This window comes from Molothrus aeneus, chromosome 5, assembly GCF_037042795.1.
Source record: "Molothrus aeneus isolate 106 chromosome 5, BPBGC_Maene_1.0, whole genome shotgun sequence".
Classification (NCBI taxonomy): Eukaryota; Metazoa; Chordata; class Aves; order Passeriformes; family Icteridae; genus Molothrus; species Molothrus aeneus.
In genome coordinates this window covers 50,586,049-50,602,814 of record NC_089650.1, presented here as the reverse complement: position 1 = coordinate 50,602,814, position 16,766 = coordinate 50,586,049, and the positions used below count along the sequence as shown (strand labels likewise).

Sequence of the window (16,766 nt, the reverse complement as noted above, 5' to 3'; positions counted from 1 at the left end):
AAGGGCTCTCGGCTGTGCCCACGGCCGGGCCGTGCCCATGGGCGGGACTGGCCGCGGCACCGCCCCCGGCCCGGCCGCATGGCCTCGGTGCTGCGCAGCGCCCGCCGCTTCGGCCCGCGGCTGCTGCGGGCGGCGTCGGGCCCGGCCATGCAGCGGCCCGAGGGCGGCGGAGGCTGGCTGGGCGCGCTGCGCTTCGATAACTTGGCTCTGCGCTCGCTGCCCGTGGACAGCTCGGAGGAGAGCGGCCCGCGGGCCGTGCCCGGCGCCTGCTTCGCTCGGGTGCGGCCCAGCCCGCTGCAGAACCCGCGGCTCGTGGCCATGTCGCTGCCGGCGCTGGCGCTGCTGGGGCTGGAGGCGCCCGCGGCCGACCCGGCGGCGGCCGAGGCCGAGGCCGCGCTGTTCTTCAGCGGGAACCGGGTGCCGGCGGGCGCGGAGCCTGCGGCGCACTGCTACTGCGGGCACCAGTTCGGCAGCTTCGCGGGGCAGCTGGGCGACGGCGCCGCCATGTACCTGGGCGAGGTGCTGGGCCCGCGGGGCGAGCGCTGGGAGATCCAGCTCAAGGGCGCCGGCATCACCCCCTTTTCCCGGTAAGGCCCGGGCGGGACGGGGCCGGAGCAGCCGGCGGGGCGCGGCCCGGCGCTGTGCGGGAAGGACGGGAACGGGCTTGGCGGCCCGCAGATCGCATTAGCGAGGGGCTGGAGCCGTGCTGAGGATCATTCCCTCAGGCAAAGGTCATCTCTTAAGCTCTCGTGGTTATTTGTTTTTTGTTTAACTTTGGCAGCAGCGAAGGTAATGCTTAAATGCCAGATCAGGAGGTGGCAAAATTTTCCAGTGGAAAGCAAGAGTGGAACTGCATCTCACTGCATCGTTCATTTGGCACATTGCTTCTGTCCCTGGTTATCCTCCTGCGCGGGTTTCCCCCTCTGGGAGGATGCAGACCATGATGACAGAGGGGAGAGCAGTGTGTAATTGCTGTCCACACAGATGGAATTTGAATTTGGGTGTTTTGGTCCTGCTGGTCCCTCTTCCCAGCTGTGGGAGGGAATGGCATACTGACCAAATCCCTGCAAGGGATGGGTATCTGCGTTGGTCACATTAGCCTTCGAATACTTTAAATAATTCAGGTAATTTTTCCCACTTGCATTTCCAGTATTTTCTGTTCCAGCCCTACAGTCTCTGGAGCACCTTAGTTTCACGTATGTGGTCCTCTGAAGTCCTTCTTCAGGTCTGTGAGCGATAAGGAAATCTCAGTGAAAATGCCAGATGTGGTAGCAACTTTGTAGGTCTGTCCTGGGTAGCTCTGCTTGCCTGTGGCTTTGGAAGTGCTGGGAGTGTGGGCTGAGAACCACCTGTGTCTATTCCATTTGCTTAGTATCTATTAAATAAGTTAGTTTGTTGTCTGTCTCTTTTTTTTTTAGTGCAGCTGTTGTGCATGCTCATATTTAGGACCCCATTTCTAGATTGCTTACCCAGAAAGATTCAAAATAATATTGTTCATAATATTTCATTTAATGAAGAGGAAACCATTGAGTGGATACACAATAAAATAGCTAATTTTAAAAAAATTAAAATTTAAAATGTCCAAATTAAAAAAAAAACTTGAAAGACTGTTGCATCAATAAAACAAACATAGTTAATGATTAGAAGGGTTATGTGTACCTGGAAGGTTTATTCTGTTGTGTGTGCTCTTCATTGCAAGTTGTTGTGTCCATCTAATTGAACTTTAACAGAAGTTTGGAGGTTCAGCTTTTCACATCTGCCACTGCTTTTTTGTGGCACCGTGGACAGAGTGTGTTACTCCTAGGCTTTTATTTCTCAGCTGCTGCAGAGGAGAGAGGAGTTCCTGCCTGTAGAGGCTAAACCCGTCCGTGTCTCCTTGGTGCAGGCAGGCGGATGGGCGGAAGGTGCTGCGGTCGAGCATCCGGGAGTTCCTGTGCAGCGAGGCCATGTTCCACCTGGGAATACCGACAACTCGGGCTGGCACCTGCGTCACATCCGACTCCACAGTCCTTCGGGACATCTTTTATGATGGGAATCCAAAAAATGAAAGGTGTACAGTCGTTCTGAGAATAGCCTCTACATTTATAAGGTAGAAGCCTATTTTGTTGATCAGCTTTGTTTTGTTATTTTTTTCCTTTAAAACTAAGCAGCCTTCTAAAGTGTATTTCCCTAACAGCACTGTTTGTGTTTCTTCTTCTGGAGGCTTGGAACTTCTGCTGGGCTGTAGGAAGATGGGATGCTCAGCAGATGGGATGGGTTGCTGTCTTTGCACAGAGACAGATAAATACTAGGGATGCTGGCCTGGTAGAAAGAAGAAGTAAGTTCTGCAGACTTAGGAGAAGAGATTTTTCATGTTTATTCCTGTACAGAATACATGATTTTTTATTTTTTTATAGTAGTAGTAGTGGTGAATTATACCTCGATCCTTAATTCCAGTTCTTATGTAGTTCTGTGAAAGTTTGGGTGTTTTTCCCTGCCTGAGAAGTGTATGAAGTTCCTGCTCCAGCAGAAACTATTGGGCATTTCAGGAAGTTGCATTGCTTCCTCTAAGGTTACAGAAAATTAGAGGAAGGTGAGGTATGAGGAATATGCCCTTTCATATGTATGTGTATATTTGTGTGCATTCCTGTGTGCTTACATATCTGGAAATTATAACTGGTGTGCTTGATGTACAGTCTAGTATTTAAAATAAGTACAACTTCTACGTACCTGCAGGATAAAAATTTTTCAGTGGGAGAAGTTATAAGGAACTTTAATGAGCTGGTGTTCAGTACTGGCAGGGTTGGTGAGTTTAGGTACATGAGGATGTAAGAGCTTTCTTTCACCAAGTCACTGAGCCTCACCACGTTCAGTGCAGCAATCTTGCAGGTATTTTCTCTCAGTCACCTAAGAACTGATGTTAGGAGATGATGTGCTGTTACTGCAACAACAGTACATGTTTTTATTACATGCAATATCAAATTATGTTAATAGTGTCAGATAATTCTCCATCGTGTTTTTATTTTGAAACAGGTTTGGCTCTTTTGAAATTTTTAAGCCCCCTGATGAGTACACAGGACGCAAGGGTCCCAGCGTGAACCGAAATGACATTCGAATACAGATGCTTGATTATGTGATCAGCACTTTCTACCCAGAAATCCAGGAGGCTTATTCAGACAACACTGTTGAGAGGAATGCTGCTTTCTTCAAAGAGGTAAGGAAGATCAGATTCTCTTCATAAATCCATACCAGTTGTCTTTAGGAAGTCCATCTGCAGGCACAGATGACTGGAGTCAGTTGAAACTTTGTATCACTCAAATGTCTGAACTCTTCTTTGAAGAAAGCACTCTTAGTAGACTCATTTATTGATGAAAGCAGTGTTGATACTGATCTAACCAGTGAAAACAGTGTAACCTTCCTAATGGTAAATCATGGTTTCCCTGCTTTGGGGGAGCTTCCAAAGGCTTGTCTTCATTTTCTGGTACTGTCTTAGACTGGGAGAGGGAATTCTGGCTCTGACTGTCAGATGATGAGTTGATGGTGCTGAGACATCACTTGCAAGGCATCATTTTGTAAAATACTGAGATGCTGAGTCTCATTTTCCAAATTATGAACAGAAATGTTGTCTGCAAATCAGTTTAACTTCAGACTTTAGAACTGAAATGTTTAAAGGCAGTTGAGCACTTTTATAACTAGCCAGCAAACAGTGTAATTAAAAAATATCAGTGTCTAATACTTGACTAGCCTGTCTGAAAGCTGTTGTGGTGCTTTGAAATCTGAAATTATGTGGTATGGAGTGAGGGAATGGCTGCAGCATGATGCACTTTCATAACAGACTGATAGGAGGTCAAAAGCCACACCTGATAGCTGACATTCTACAGTTTGGTTTCTTGCCCTTTTTTTTCTTCACCATAACCTGTGCATACTTGCATTAATTCTGCAAAGCAAGCTGTGGCTTGGTTCACCACTATATTCCAAAGAATTTAACTCTTCTGGACAAGTCCTTTGTGTGTGGATAGTTTGGGTTGAGGAGGAGAAATGTGGCTTGTCACTCACTCTGTTGTGTCCAGCTCTGTAGTGGTGGCATGTTTGCTTCCTGATGGCACAAAAGTCATGGGACTTGGGGATCATTGGATGTGTGTGTGTGTGCCCAGTCCTGCCTCTTCCTGCTTTTGGCTGCTTTTCCTGGCCCAGTCACTACTGGTTTCCTTCTCCTTCCCCCCACCTGTATTCCTAGCATCCTTTGCTTGTTTCCCCAGATCCATTTTTAGTTTGTTGTGCTCCTCGTGCCACTGCCTGTCCACACTCCATGTGTGTGCTGTCATTGTCTCCTCAAGTTTTCTCTCTCATCCTTAGTGGAGACTTTCCAGACTTTCCTCCACCTGAAAATCACCCCAGTCCTTTTTTAATTGAACAAACACATCCATTTGCAGGAAACTGCTGTCACTTCAACTCTATCTTGTCTTGTCATTCTTTCTGCACTGTGGAGGAAATGGAGAAAAAAGTACATTGCATTTCATGTGATTGCATTTCACAGCACTGCCTAGACAGCAGACATAATTATCTGTACTTCTCAAATAATTTGTAGCTGTTTTCTAAATTTAAATGATCATGTCCTTCAGCTGACAGTCTGATTTATATATACACACCATGCTTGCCTTCTGGTTTGGCTAGCTGTAGAAAAATGTTGATCAAAAGTAATAAGGTCAAAGAGGATACAGAGCTGTCTCTTCATTCCCAATATACCCATCTTTGAGTGGCACCCAAGCTTTAGTTGCTTTTGGGCACTCTCATCACGGGGATTTCTTTTCACCAGAACCCTGGTGGAGTGCAGTGGATCCATACAAGGACTGCCTCACCACTGGAGTGCTTTCATCCCAACTCTGGTGGCCAGGATTTTTTAAATTTGACATTTTCCTGGCACAGAGCCATTGTGCAGGGTGTGCCTCTCTTACTGGGTCATGGCCTAGGTAATCAGTTTGGGACACATGCTGCTGGCTTCCAGCTGCCCTATGAATCAGCATTCAGGAAAAATGTGTAAAGTACCTACCATGAGAATATTGGAAAAAATACAAGTGTGGGATCTCAAGGTGTAGACCAAAAGGTTGTATTTCATGCATCATTTGTGGTTTTCACTGCCTGTCAGGGCAAGATTTGTCTTCATTTTTCTCCTTTACTTGACTGCATGTGTTTTTTTAAAAAAAGGTAGAAAAATTCTGGATTTGAACACAAAGGCATAGAAACATCTAATTAAACAATTAGTAGATTGTTTTTTGAACCTTAATGAAATGAAATGAAACACTGCAGCATGGAGCAAATAGTTGTTTTGAATTTCTGTGCATTGTTAGCTGTTTGGGAAGAAGAATTATTTTATCTATGAAAACAATTTGATTTAAAAGTTTTAGTGAATGGCTAGGCAAAATTTTTACTTACAGCAATTTAGTAAAGTATTTGCAACTAGTTTTATTTAAAAACCATGTTAGCTTCCTGACTTTTAGATTTTTAGTGTTGTAGTTGACAGGTGGGTTAATGTATTTAAATAACTAGGACTGCTTTAAAATATTACACTGTTTATTTGAAGGATGGGGCACATGCAGTGATTTTAGTCAATTCCATACAAATAGTTCTCAGTTCAGCAGTGGAAAATTACTGATGAAATATACATTTGGTGAAGAATTACATTTAAATAAAATCATGGTTCTTGCAATACTTTCATTTAATCTTGTAGCCTTATTTCCACTCTCAGAACATGGAGAGAAATGCTTATCAGTGCTAAAACCTGTTTGCACTGAATAGTTTTTTTGTGTCAGCCCTTTAACCTCCCTGTAAATCACCCCTACATAAGAGGTAAACCAAAAGACTACACTTGCTTACGTGATTTCCTGCCTGTAGTTACTCTTTAAAATTAATATTAGGCAAAAGAATATATTAGTACAATGACCACACTAGTATGCAAGTCTGATGTCAAACAGTTTACTTTATTTCAGTGTCCTGTCCCCAGAGCATTTGAAAGCTGTTCAGTTGACTGGCAAGTCAAGCATGGAAGGAGAGAAGTGGAGGCAAATGGAAATGGGAGGCCGGGAAACGGGAGCTACTGACAGGAGGAGAGAGGCAAATGTCCTTAAGATGTTTGTGTGCATACTGCCAGAATCTACTTCTGTTGGAGCTGTAGAAACATCAGTTCAGACTAGGAAGTACATGAATGTGTTGGAAATAGGTTGTTTGGTGCCAAATGAACACCAGGTCCTTCCTTTCAGGTAACCAAGCGCACAGCGAGGCTGGTTGCGGAGTGGCAGTGTGTGGGGTTTTGCCATGGCGTGCTGAATACAGATAACATGAGTATTGTTGGACTAACCATTGACTATGGCCCTTTTGGCTTTATGGACAGGTCAGTGGGGCATCATTGTTGGGAATGTGGATATTTTGTTCTTACTATGCAGGACAATCCTTGTGTTCATGGTTGCTTTAAGATTTTAATTCTAAAGTAGATTTTTGAATTATCTTCATGGCAAAGGAGATTAAGGTAGTTGTAGTTCTCCTGTAATTCTTGTCAATGTACTTGAAACTGTGTTCACAGCATCTTTAGCTGTTAGACTGTTCTTGTAGCCTGTGGCTTTGGGAAAAGAATCAAGGAGTGTTTCCTTTCAAATTTTTTAGTTGCTAGAGCAGACTAAAATCATAAAAGTACTACTTCTCATTGGTGTCCAGGTGAGTAGAAGAATGCTGACAATTTCTTCTCTTGTAGGTATGACCCTGAGCACGTGTGCAATGGTTCTGATAACACAGGGCGCTATGCTTACAACAAACAGCCAGAGATTTGCAAGTGGAACCTGGGGAAACTTGCTGAAGCTTTAGTTCCAGAGCTGCCCTTGGAAATAAGCCAACTCATCCTGGAAGAGGAATATGATGCAGAATTTGAGAAACACTATTTGCAGAAGATGAGGAAAAAACTAGGCCTAATCCAACTGGAATTAGAAGAGGATAGTAAGCTGGTGTCTGAGCTGCTTGAAACCATGCATCTCACAGGTTGGTGACCAGCACAGAAGGTGCTTATTTAATAGCCTATCAGAATCTGTTATCAAATCAAAGTACAATTTATATCTTGACCTTAAAAGAGAGTAGCCTTGTGCAACTACATTGTTATGTGGGAGAAGAACAAAAGGCTGAAAGCAATTACCTTATTGTGAACTGTGGAGTAGTTGTTGCCTTATTCAGGGCCCGTGTCTCACATTTGTACCCTCACCGAGAGAACAGTTTATTTGCCTCTTTAGAATGGTGACCTGTACTGCTGTGGGAGGAGGTAGGAAGGAGGTATGGGAACTGCTTTCCTGCTGCTTTATTAGTTGCATTACTCATATAATTAATTTTTTCAGCTGGAGACTTCACAAATATTTTTTACTTGCTGAGTTCATTCTCAGTAGACATTGATCCTTCAAAATTTGAAGATTTCTTAGAAGAGCTTACAAGTCAGTGTGCTTCTGTGGAAGAGCTGAAAGTTGTTTTTAAACCACAAATGGATCCAAGGTATTACTTTGCTTAAATGCTTTTGGTTTTTGCTTTTAGTTTAATTATAACCATAATGAACATGGTATATAATATTTCACTGATTTTGAGATTGGAAATGTCACTGTTAAGAAGATGCACCATGATACACAGCACTGACTTGCAGCAGCTGGCTCTTGAGTTAAAGTTGTCTGAGCTTTTGCTTGGTCCTTTTTTTTTTTCATTTCCTTCCCTGTCTCTGCTGACTTAAGGCAATGAGATTGCCAAATAATGAAGTGGTATGGGAGTATTTTACAGAAGAAATGGGTTTGAGCTACAATGCTGCTGTGTCCTGCTAGTGTACTCTCAGCAAAAAGTCACTTACAACTGCCAAAGTTCTGGTCTAAGGATAACCTTTAGGTGGTGTAGTCCATGTCTTGTTTGTTCTGCAGTCCAGCTACTCTGAGCATGGAAAAATATTAACTCATGTTCAACTGCTGCAGTGACTGCAGTAATTTTTCACTTTTTGAAGATGGGGAAAAAAGTAAAGATATTTTGGGTATACTTCTCTCCCTCCCCCCTGCCTTCTTTAAGTAAGTCCTCCATGAAGGATGAACCCACCAAATTTTTCACCTTTTGCTGTGTGTTGATAGCACAATACAGAGATAGCTTGTGTGGTAGAGATGGGACAGTATTTTTTAAACACTGCATTCAGGACTGGAGAAACATGAAAAGTAGCTATAAGTCATCATGAAGGGATGTGACATTTTGGAGGGGAATAGTACTATATTAAAGTGAGTGCATGACTGATTTCTTTTTTAATCCCAGCACTTGGATATCACAGATCTAGGCATATCAGATGTGTACATCAGTTCTGGATAGTACTTTATATAAACTCAGAAATCAAAGCACCTGGCTTATCTCTGCTGACTAAAAGTAGGACAGTATAACTTGACATTATGAGTTGTCTGTTTTGAAGCCAGGAGAAATGTTTCTTTTGTCCTTTGCTTAAAACTGCATTCACATAGGAAATAAAAACACTTTCATTTTGATATGCTGCAACTCTTTGGGTTTTTATTTTACTTTATGCTATGCTGCAGTTATTAATTCAGGAAAAATAAAAGCTAGCATAGTATTGCAAACTAAGGTGGAGATATTGTACAGCACCAGCTAACACAGTGAAATATTAAAAGATGCAATCCTAGTCAAACCTGCAGTAGAGTAGTCTGGATATTGTTTGGAATTTAGTACCAGAAAACAGTTCTCAGTCTGTGATTTAGACTGGCTAACTAAAAAAATCAGTGTTGGTCTCATGCAACTTAAATGAAGTATTTTTCCCCATATCATTTAGATTTTTATTAGTACTGGCAAAAATGGTAGGTGTTAAAGAAATAAAAGAAACAGTAAAATAGGATCATTTATAATAAAAGTTGTTTGCTAATTACAAATTTCTGTTACTTAACCTCTCTAGTGAAATCCCAGTTTGTTGTGAATGTTTTTGTATCTACTTTGATTGCAAAGAGATGGTTCTTGACAAGCATCTCAACTTTAGTATCTAACTTTGTTCTTTTTGTTCCCAGACAGCTGTCAATGATGCTGATGTTGGCTCAGTCTAATCCTCAGCTGTTAGCATTAATTGGAACCAAAGCTAATATAAATAAAGAGCTGGAACGCATTGAACAGTTCTCCAAACTGCAGCAGTTAACAGCAGATGATTTACTTAGCAGAAATAAAAGACACTGGAAGGAATGGCTGGAGAAATACAGGTAAAGTTTCTCAGTATTAATATCTCAGTATTGATATTATATTTCTGCATTTTGAGAACAATGTGCGTGTCTCACAAAAGACACCCAGTCTCAAATACAGATTAGGAAGGTGAGGAGGGCATGCAACTGGAGAATATTATCTACTGCTATGATCAGTGTCTTTGTTGCTGTGAAAGTTCAAGGCCATCTTTTTACTTTGTTTACTAAATTTTGAAGTAGTGTGAGGTTGTAGAAATCACCTAGCATCAACTCTAGTATGAAAAGTGCTTCAACAATGTTGATGTTGATTCTGACATAGACTAATTCCAGTTGTGAACTTTTAAGTGCTCAGTAACTACAACTGACTGACCTCTAAGCATTCTATCCTTTGAATTTTTTTTCCAAAAGAAAAGTCTATGTGTTAATACAGAAAGCAAGTATTCTTAATCAAAGAGGAAAAACATCCTTCCATTTAATCCGTTCCATGGCCAGGAAAAACAAATGTCCAGACTGTTCTAAAGCCTAAAAACCTAAGTGTTAGCAGGAGATTTTTATTTTTTTGTAAAGAAAACCCCTGAATAGAGCTTTAATTGTTTGTACTCTGTGGATTAGGGCAAACCTTTCCTCACCTGGCTGCCTGTTATCTCGTTCTCCAGCAGGGCTGAGAGTTTTAGCAAATATTACTGATAGAAAGTACCTCAAACTGCCTCTGCTGTATTGCATCCTTGTGCTTTTAGCAGAACAGCAAATGCTTTAACCAATAAACAGTATAGAAATCCTTGAAAGACAAGACCTGAATGTGTCAGTCATTGCACAGCAATGCAGAACAGACCATATCCTGTGTCTTGATCTGACTTTGGAGAACAGAAAAGTTTTGCTGTGTCACTTCCTCAAACCATGTCAGGACCTGCTGACTGTCCCTAGTACTGCTTTTAAACAAAGTGGTGTTTTCTATTCTGTTGTCATGCTGCATTTTATAAACTGAGAGGATTATAGATGATGTAGTATTTTTTAAGAACTGCAAATGAAATATCTCAAAACAAGAAAATGTGTCAACTTCTACATGTGGTTCTTGGTAAAAACCAATTGTTGTCACCTGCTTAATTTCAGAGTCCGTTTGCAGAAAGAAATAGAAAGTGTTGGTAATGCTGATGCCTGGAACACTGAGCGTGTCAAGGTCATGAATTCAAACAATCCAAAATATATCTTGAGGAATTATATTGCCCAAAATGCCATAGAGGCAGCTGAAAATGGAGATTTCTCAGAGGTATGCTATTATTGCTCGCTCTCTCTAGGCTTGTGTGGATGTGTAGTGGTGCTGTCAGTGACTGACATTATACCAGGCAAAATTTACTCTGGAATCTTGGGCAGTAAGGGGATTGGGAATACACTGTTCAGGAGATCACTAATTTTTTTTACTGTAACTGTAATTTTAGGGACTGCAGTACAAATAATGCAATCTAAACTCTGAATCTGAACTTCAGCAGCTCTTTTAGGCTGACCTTAGGACAAGGCACGTACACTGCTTTTACTGTCCTGAGAGTGGCTTGGAAGGCAGTTGAGGATTAATTTATACTTGTTCCTTTCTGGAAAATGTTATCTTTTAAAATTTACAACTTTCACCTTCAGCATGTGGAATTCAGCATGTGGAACATTACATGCAGAATATGGGAAAATTAATTTTCTTTGAGAAATTATATAAGAATTTGTATTTAATATTTGTATTTCAAGTTATTTGAGCCCGAGTCCCATAAAATGTACAGACTCAGCCAGGTAGAATTTTACACTTTGCATCTTATATATATTGTTCATCTGTTTAATATTTGGTTTGTCTGGAGTTCATGTATTAAATACAATACACTTGCTCATTATTTGGCATGAGGTTCTTCTCCATATCATTTTGCTTCACTTCCTAAATTCTTAACAACCATGCTGTGTTTTTGCTCTAGGTAAGAAATGTACTGAAACTTTTAGAACATCCATTCCAAGAAGCAGAAGGTTTCCAGGAGGTAAAGGAGGATGCAGAAGAGGAGGGAGCAGCTGCTACAGCAGCTGCTTGTTCTCAGGAGAGCAGAAGCAAACAATCCTATTGCAGCAAACCTCCACTGTGGGCTTCAGAGCTCTGCGTTACGTGATCTTCATAACTGCCTTGCTTTGTTTTTTGCTGCGAACTGAAGACTCTGATCCTCCTTCAGCAGTGAAGAATTCAGCAAGGCAAACCTCAAAGTGCTGTTAAGTTATTGAAACAACACTACATTTGGATGCATCTGCAGCAGTCTTCAGCTGTGCCTAATTTGAATCAATTGTGGATCATGGGAACAAACCAGTGACAATCAACAGCCCATACACATCAGTAATCTAAATGTTTAAAGACCCAAAGTCTTTCCTTTATCCTCACTACAGTGCAAGTAAAAAGCAGTATTTTATCTTGAGGCAGGCTGAACTTCAGTCATCCAAATGGAGTTGTTATCATGTGAAGACAAAAACAGCAAGTCAGGAATCTGATCTGTTTTTGTCTGATGTCTTAACTAATAGTACTTCTGGTATTTATTTACTGCTTTCTCTATGCAGAAACTTTTAGTCCTCTTTAATGGAGGAACAGATTCAGTGTTGCTTGTTTGAAGCTATATTTCATTTAATTAAGTAGTTCGTTTCTTGTGAACCTTCAGATTGGTATTTAATAATTACCTATTTTCTGAAAATGTGTGCAGGCTCGAATCTGGGGGGAGCAATTGAATTTTTTTAAGAGCAGAATTAAGGGAGATTACATACATCTGCACTTGAAAACTTGGTGGTGAAATTTATTCAGTTTCACATCACCCATAAATATCTACTAAACTCAGGAGTGCAGTTTGTAACCCAATTGCCTTGGACAGGATCCATAAGCCAAATTAGCTTGAGCCTTAAACTACCCCAGCACTCAAATCCAGGTTTGTTGTGTATTTATTTCTGTGCTCCTAACAGAGTCTGCCTGTTTGAGAAGTGAGGTACCTGCTCATCATACAGGTCAGTGGGGTTCTTCCATTCCTTCTCTACTCTTGCACCATTTAGTTTGTTTCCATGGTCCTTGAAAATCTTCAAGCTCTAAGTTGGCCATTTAGGAGTGTGCTGTTTGAGCTTGGGTAAAAGATGATGGAGGATGTGGGAGGAGAAGAGGAGCTGACTTGCTCACAAGTTACTTAAAATGCTTCAGTTGAGTTTTCAGGGGAAGGTTGGTTGCCATTATTGTCAAATTATCATTGTTCTGTAGACAGTTGTTACTTAGCCTTGTGAGTTTCTTTTTGAAGGACTGTTACTAGTTCAGACACCTGAAAGGTTTGGTTTCATGCAAAGGCTTCTCTTTCCAAAGAGACCACTCTCTCACACTGTGATTTACGTGTCCTCATGGAAATTCTTCTGCTACCCCCACGCAAACTTGTTACCAGCTTGGGTAGAATTGTGGTTTTTTAAGTCTTCCTCAGTATGAGCTGTCAGCAGACAGGGAGAACAGCTGGACTGTTGCTTATCCATCTGTACTAATAGTCAGTTTGTCCTTCTCACTGTCACAGGACATAGGGCATGCTTTGAATGTAAGCATTTACTCTGTCTTGGAGCTGGAGGAACTGATTTGTGATGAACTCTGACAAGCACAGCACTTTCTGTGGGATTTTGGAGTCCTTAAAGGGACAAACTAGGTGTATTACCTAGCCCATTGAAGAATGGTGTAGTTGAAAGAGGCCTGCTGAGAATAATCCATTTTTGTGGGAATTTGAAGCCTTCATTGAGGATTGTCCTTCCTTTAAATTTGGCTTACTGAAACCAAACCATTTAATAGAAACTTTTAAGAGAAAGTCAGTGCTGGGTAAACAGGATTGCATCAGGGAGGGAAAGTGAGCTGGCAATTTGCAATACACTTGAGACATCCCCTTGCAGAACCTGTGCTCTCTTACAGTGTGCCTCGTCCACAAGGGAGTAACAGAGGGGGGAGAAGTTGCTCCAAACTGATCAACATAACTGTGCTGATTCTGTTTCTCAGTTTATATCTTTTCTTTTGGGACACAGAGGGGAACAGTTTTGGAGGAGTCTAAAACTTTTTCTTTACCAAAATGGTGTAAAAAGTAATGATTCTTAACCATGCTTAAAGTATCAAGTCTTTTTAACAGCATTCTAATAATAATTTGGGGGGGGGGTTGAGTAGGTCTCTATTAATAGTGGTACAGAGAAGGAGAATAATATAACTGTGTGTTTGGACATACAAGAATTTGGATTAGCTACCAAATTATTGTGCACCTATATTGCCAAAATCACAGAAGGAGATACTTTGGAATAATTTACAAGCAATTATCTTATCTTTAAAAGGGAAAATGAATCTTACAGTGAGAACTGCAAATGCAGTGGTATTTGCTGCTAAATGTTCTTTGCTTACATGTCAATCAATTGCAAGAGGTCTTGCAATCAGTTTCCAGGGTTGGAATGATTAATGCAGCCCCTTGGTGTGCCACTCAGTAAAGCTGTATGTCTAACAGATGTTCACCAGCAGTAGAAACTCAGAAGGTTTTCACATGTTCAGCTGCACTGACATCCAACTGCTCAGTTCCCCAGGGCATGAGTAACATCAGTGCTTTGTGTTTGAAGGAGCATCATGGTCCAGAGCCAAGTGGAATGCTTGTGCTCTTCCAGCACTCTCATTTCTGCAGGTGGGTCGTAGTTTGATCTCTGATGATAGTGAGTTTCTTCTGTTCTTGTTCCTGGAGCAGTCTGGAAGCAGGAGGTTGAGCAGAAGCACAATGAGGCCAAATTCTGCCCAGATTGGAATGTTATCACTTAGCTCAGCTCTTCAGAGAGAAGGGAGTGCAGCTTATAGCATTTGGGAATCTAAATACTTAAATCATAATTTGCTTCTTGATTTTTACTGCTTGTATTTGCAATAGGTTCTGAAAATAGTATTTATTACTGGCCAAATATTCTGTTTATATAAAAGCCATGGAGTTGTGCTCAAAATGAAGTGGTGACTCTTCCTATCAAAAACTTTTTGTGGAAATACTTGATTAGACTTAGCCTGTGGCTATACCATATATCCTGAAGTCCCCTCACATAAAATCAAGTGGTACCCAGATTACAAAACTGAAATGAGAACATATGGGAGATGAGTCTTGGGGTAGTCCCATGTGATAGTGGGACTCCTTTCATAACTTGGTAAGATCTTACCATAACTCTGCCTCATGAGCTTGTAAATCTACAGTTGCAGAATGTTTTAATGTCAGCTCTTATTTTGAAATGTCGTGTGGGTTTGGGGTTTTTTGTTTGTTTGTTTGTTTCTGGGTTAGGTTTGTTTTGGTTTTTTTTTCCAAATAAGTGCTACAGATTTGATTCTTTTAAAATAAATTAAAATTGCAATTTTAGTATTTTTTGTTAATGCCTATTTCCTGAAAGTTTTACTGTTAACAATCCTGATTGCAGATGCGAACCCAACAAGAGGATTTCACAGTGGTGTCACATCCAGTGTATGATCACACAGTCTGAATTCTAAATAATGGTGCCACTACCTTGGTTACATGATTACATCTTGTCATTTGGCTTCATGCTTCCTGTGTTGACAGGGGGAGGTTTTTAGTGTGCAGTGCAGTTCTTAGTTCCTCTCACCTGTACACAGATGTTGTATTTGGTCCTGCCACTTCCCCCTAACACCTCTATTTTCCCTCACCCTGACATCAGCTGTGGAGCTGAAGGATGCATCCACCCTGTGTGCAGCACAGGTACCATGCCATGTAAATCAAAGGACACAAGGGGCTGTGATAAAGCTCCAGACAGACATGAGTACAGATTGCACCATTTTTGTTTGTGCAATTCTTGCAGCAGATGCCTAATTAACAGAGGAGCAGAAAATCAGGGGGAGATGTCAGGTTTTCTAAGCTAAGTGTGCAAAATCTCTTTGTACTCCCTAGAGTAAAAAAACCATACCCAAGGCTTGATATAAGGTGAACTTTGATTCTGTGTTTAACACTGCCTATATAGCCAGAAAACAAACTGTTATTCCATTGTCTAGACTGCAAGGGATTTTTCACAGCTTGTTGTAGAAGTGATAAATTGCAGTTCTATGAATCATCAAAATCATGAATGAAGGCTCACTTGAAGCAAAAAAACGCCTTTTTTAAATGTGATTGTAAGTTTAAATGTTGCAAGACCTACCCTCATGCAGCAGAGAGCAGGGAGAGCATTTTTGATGTGGCTTTAAATTTTTAGGGGAATTTTTGAGAATTACCCTAAAACCACAGCTCGCATACAATGTCCACACAGGCAGCAGAGAGATACCCAGCCCAGCACCTGGTCTGAAGTTATTCTCTGAGTGGATATGTAAGTTCACAAGGTTGATGTTGGGTGATGATGGGTACATTATGGTGTCACTTGGTGTGCCCAGATCCATCAGAGTAAGTGTGTGAGCATGCCCTATTAGCAAATTCCTCTTGGAACTCTTCTGTAAGAATCATGTAAATACACTTTTGGGTTCTCAGAGGTGACTTTTCTTGGGCAAAACACACAGGTCTTCAGGAGACATTCTCAACCATCTAAGATGTAAACTCCTGTATTTGAAATGTTCCTCTAGGCTCCCTGTGTAAAAGAAAAATAAGGAAATGGGGACAAGTAGCTCCTTTCCAGGCAGTGAGTCACCTGATATTAGCACGGCACGGCACGGAACGGCTCAGGGCGGCGGGGCGCGGCACGGCTCGGCTCGGCTCAGCGGGGCGGGCGCGTAGCCACACTTGTAGCTGTTCTTGGTGCTGAAGGAGGCGACGCTCCGCGGCAGGACAGGGCACGGCACGGCTCGGCGCGGCTCGGCTCGGCTCGGCTCGGCACGGCACGGAGCGGCTCCACGTGAATCCCCAGCCGGTCGCGGCTGCGGCTCCGGGCCCGCCCGCCTCCGCTCGGCACCGCCCTCCCCGGCACAGCCGCTCCGCCCGGGGCGCGGTGCCGGCAGACGCGGCCGCGGGATTTCTGAGCAGAGGAAGCCGGTGAAGGCTGAGGCTGTGGCAGCGGGGGAGCGGGAGCGAGGACAGGGACACAGAGGGGATCACCGGCGCAGGCCGGGTCTGTTTAACGCGGTCTCCCCCAGGGTGCGGAGCCTCCATCCCCATCCCGCCTTTCGCCCGCCCGGGAGCCCCGCTCAGCCTCGGCCAGACGGCGCCACCTCGAGGGCGCTGCCCGCAACTGCACCCGCGGCGCCGGCTCGGCTGCGGGACGGGCTCGGAGCGGGGGCAGCGCGGCCGCGCGTCCGGCTCCGGACAGCGACCAGACCTTTTCCATCCTCCATTTCACGCTAGTCTGAACTGCTTTCCTTAAAGAAACAACATCTTTCTCAGCTTTGCCCAGGGCTGTCTCATTTAGAGTGCTTAAATATGTCCATGACCATCTTTGTTGTGTGCTACTGCTTGTGTTTATGTTAAAGGTCTGCCCCAGGCAAACCACGGCACTCAGGCAGTGTTCAATGGGTCTTTCTACAGTAACAGTGTAGGGTCAAGCAATAAGGTCCCAAACATCAGATACTGCTCCCAAAGACACTGGGAGGGAAGTCCAGAGGCTTCA

At 42.6% G+C, this 16,766-nt stretch overlaps 1 protein-coding gene across 1 annotated transcript; it reads left to right on the top strand.

Moving 5' to 3' along the window:
• The first annotated feature begins 78 nt into the window (after nucleotides 1-78).
• On the top strand, nucleotides 79-14,590 carry SELENOO (selenoprotein O). Its single transcript, XM_066550682.1, has 9 exons — nucleotides 79-587; nucleotides 1,886-2,089; nucleotides 3,013-3,193; nucleotides 6,237-6,367; nucleotides 6,725-7,005; nucleotides 7,353-7,503; nucleotides 9,042-9,227; nucleotides 10,317-10,473; nucleotides 11,156-14,590. Exons 1-9 carry the CDS (start codon nucleotides 79-81, stop codon nucleotides 11,348-11,350), a joined length of 1,995 nt encoding a protein of 664 aa, XP_066406779.1. The 3' UTR covers nucleotides 11,351-14,590.
• The last annotated feature ends 2,176 nt before the right edge of the window (nucleotides 14,591-16,766 follow it).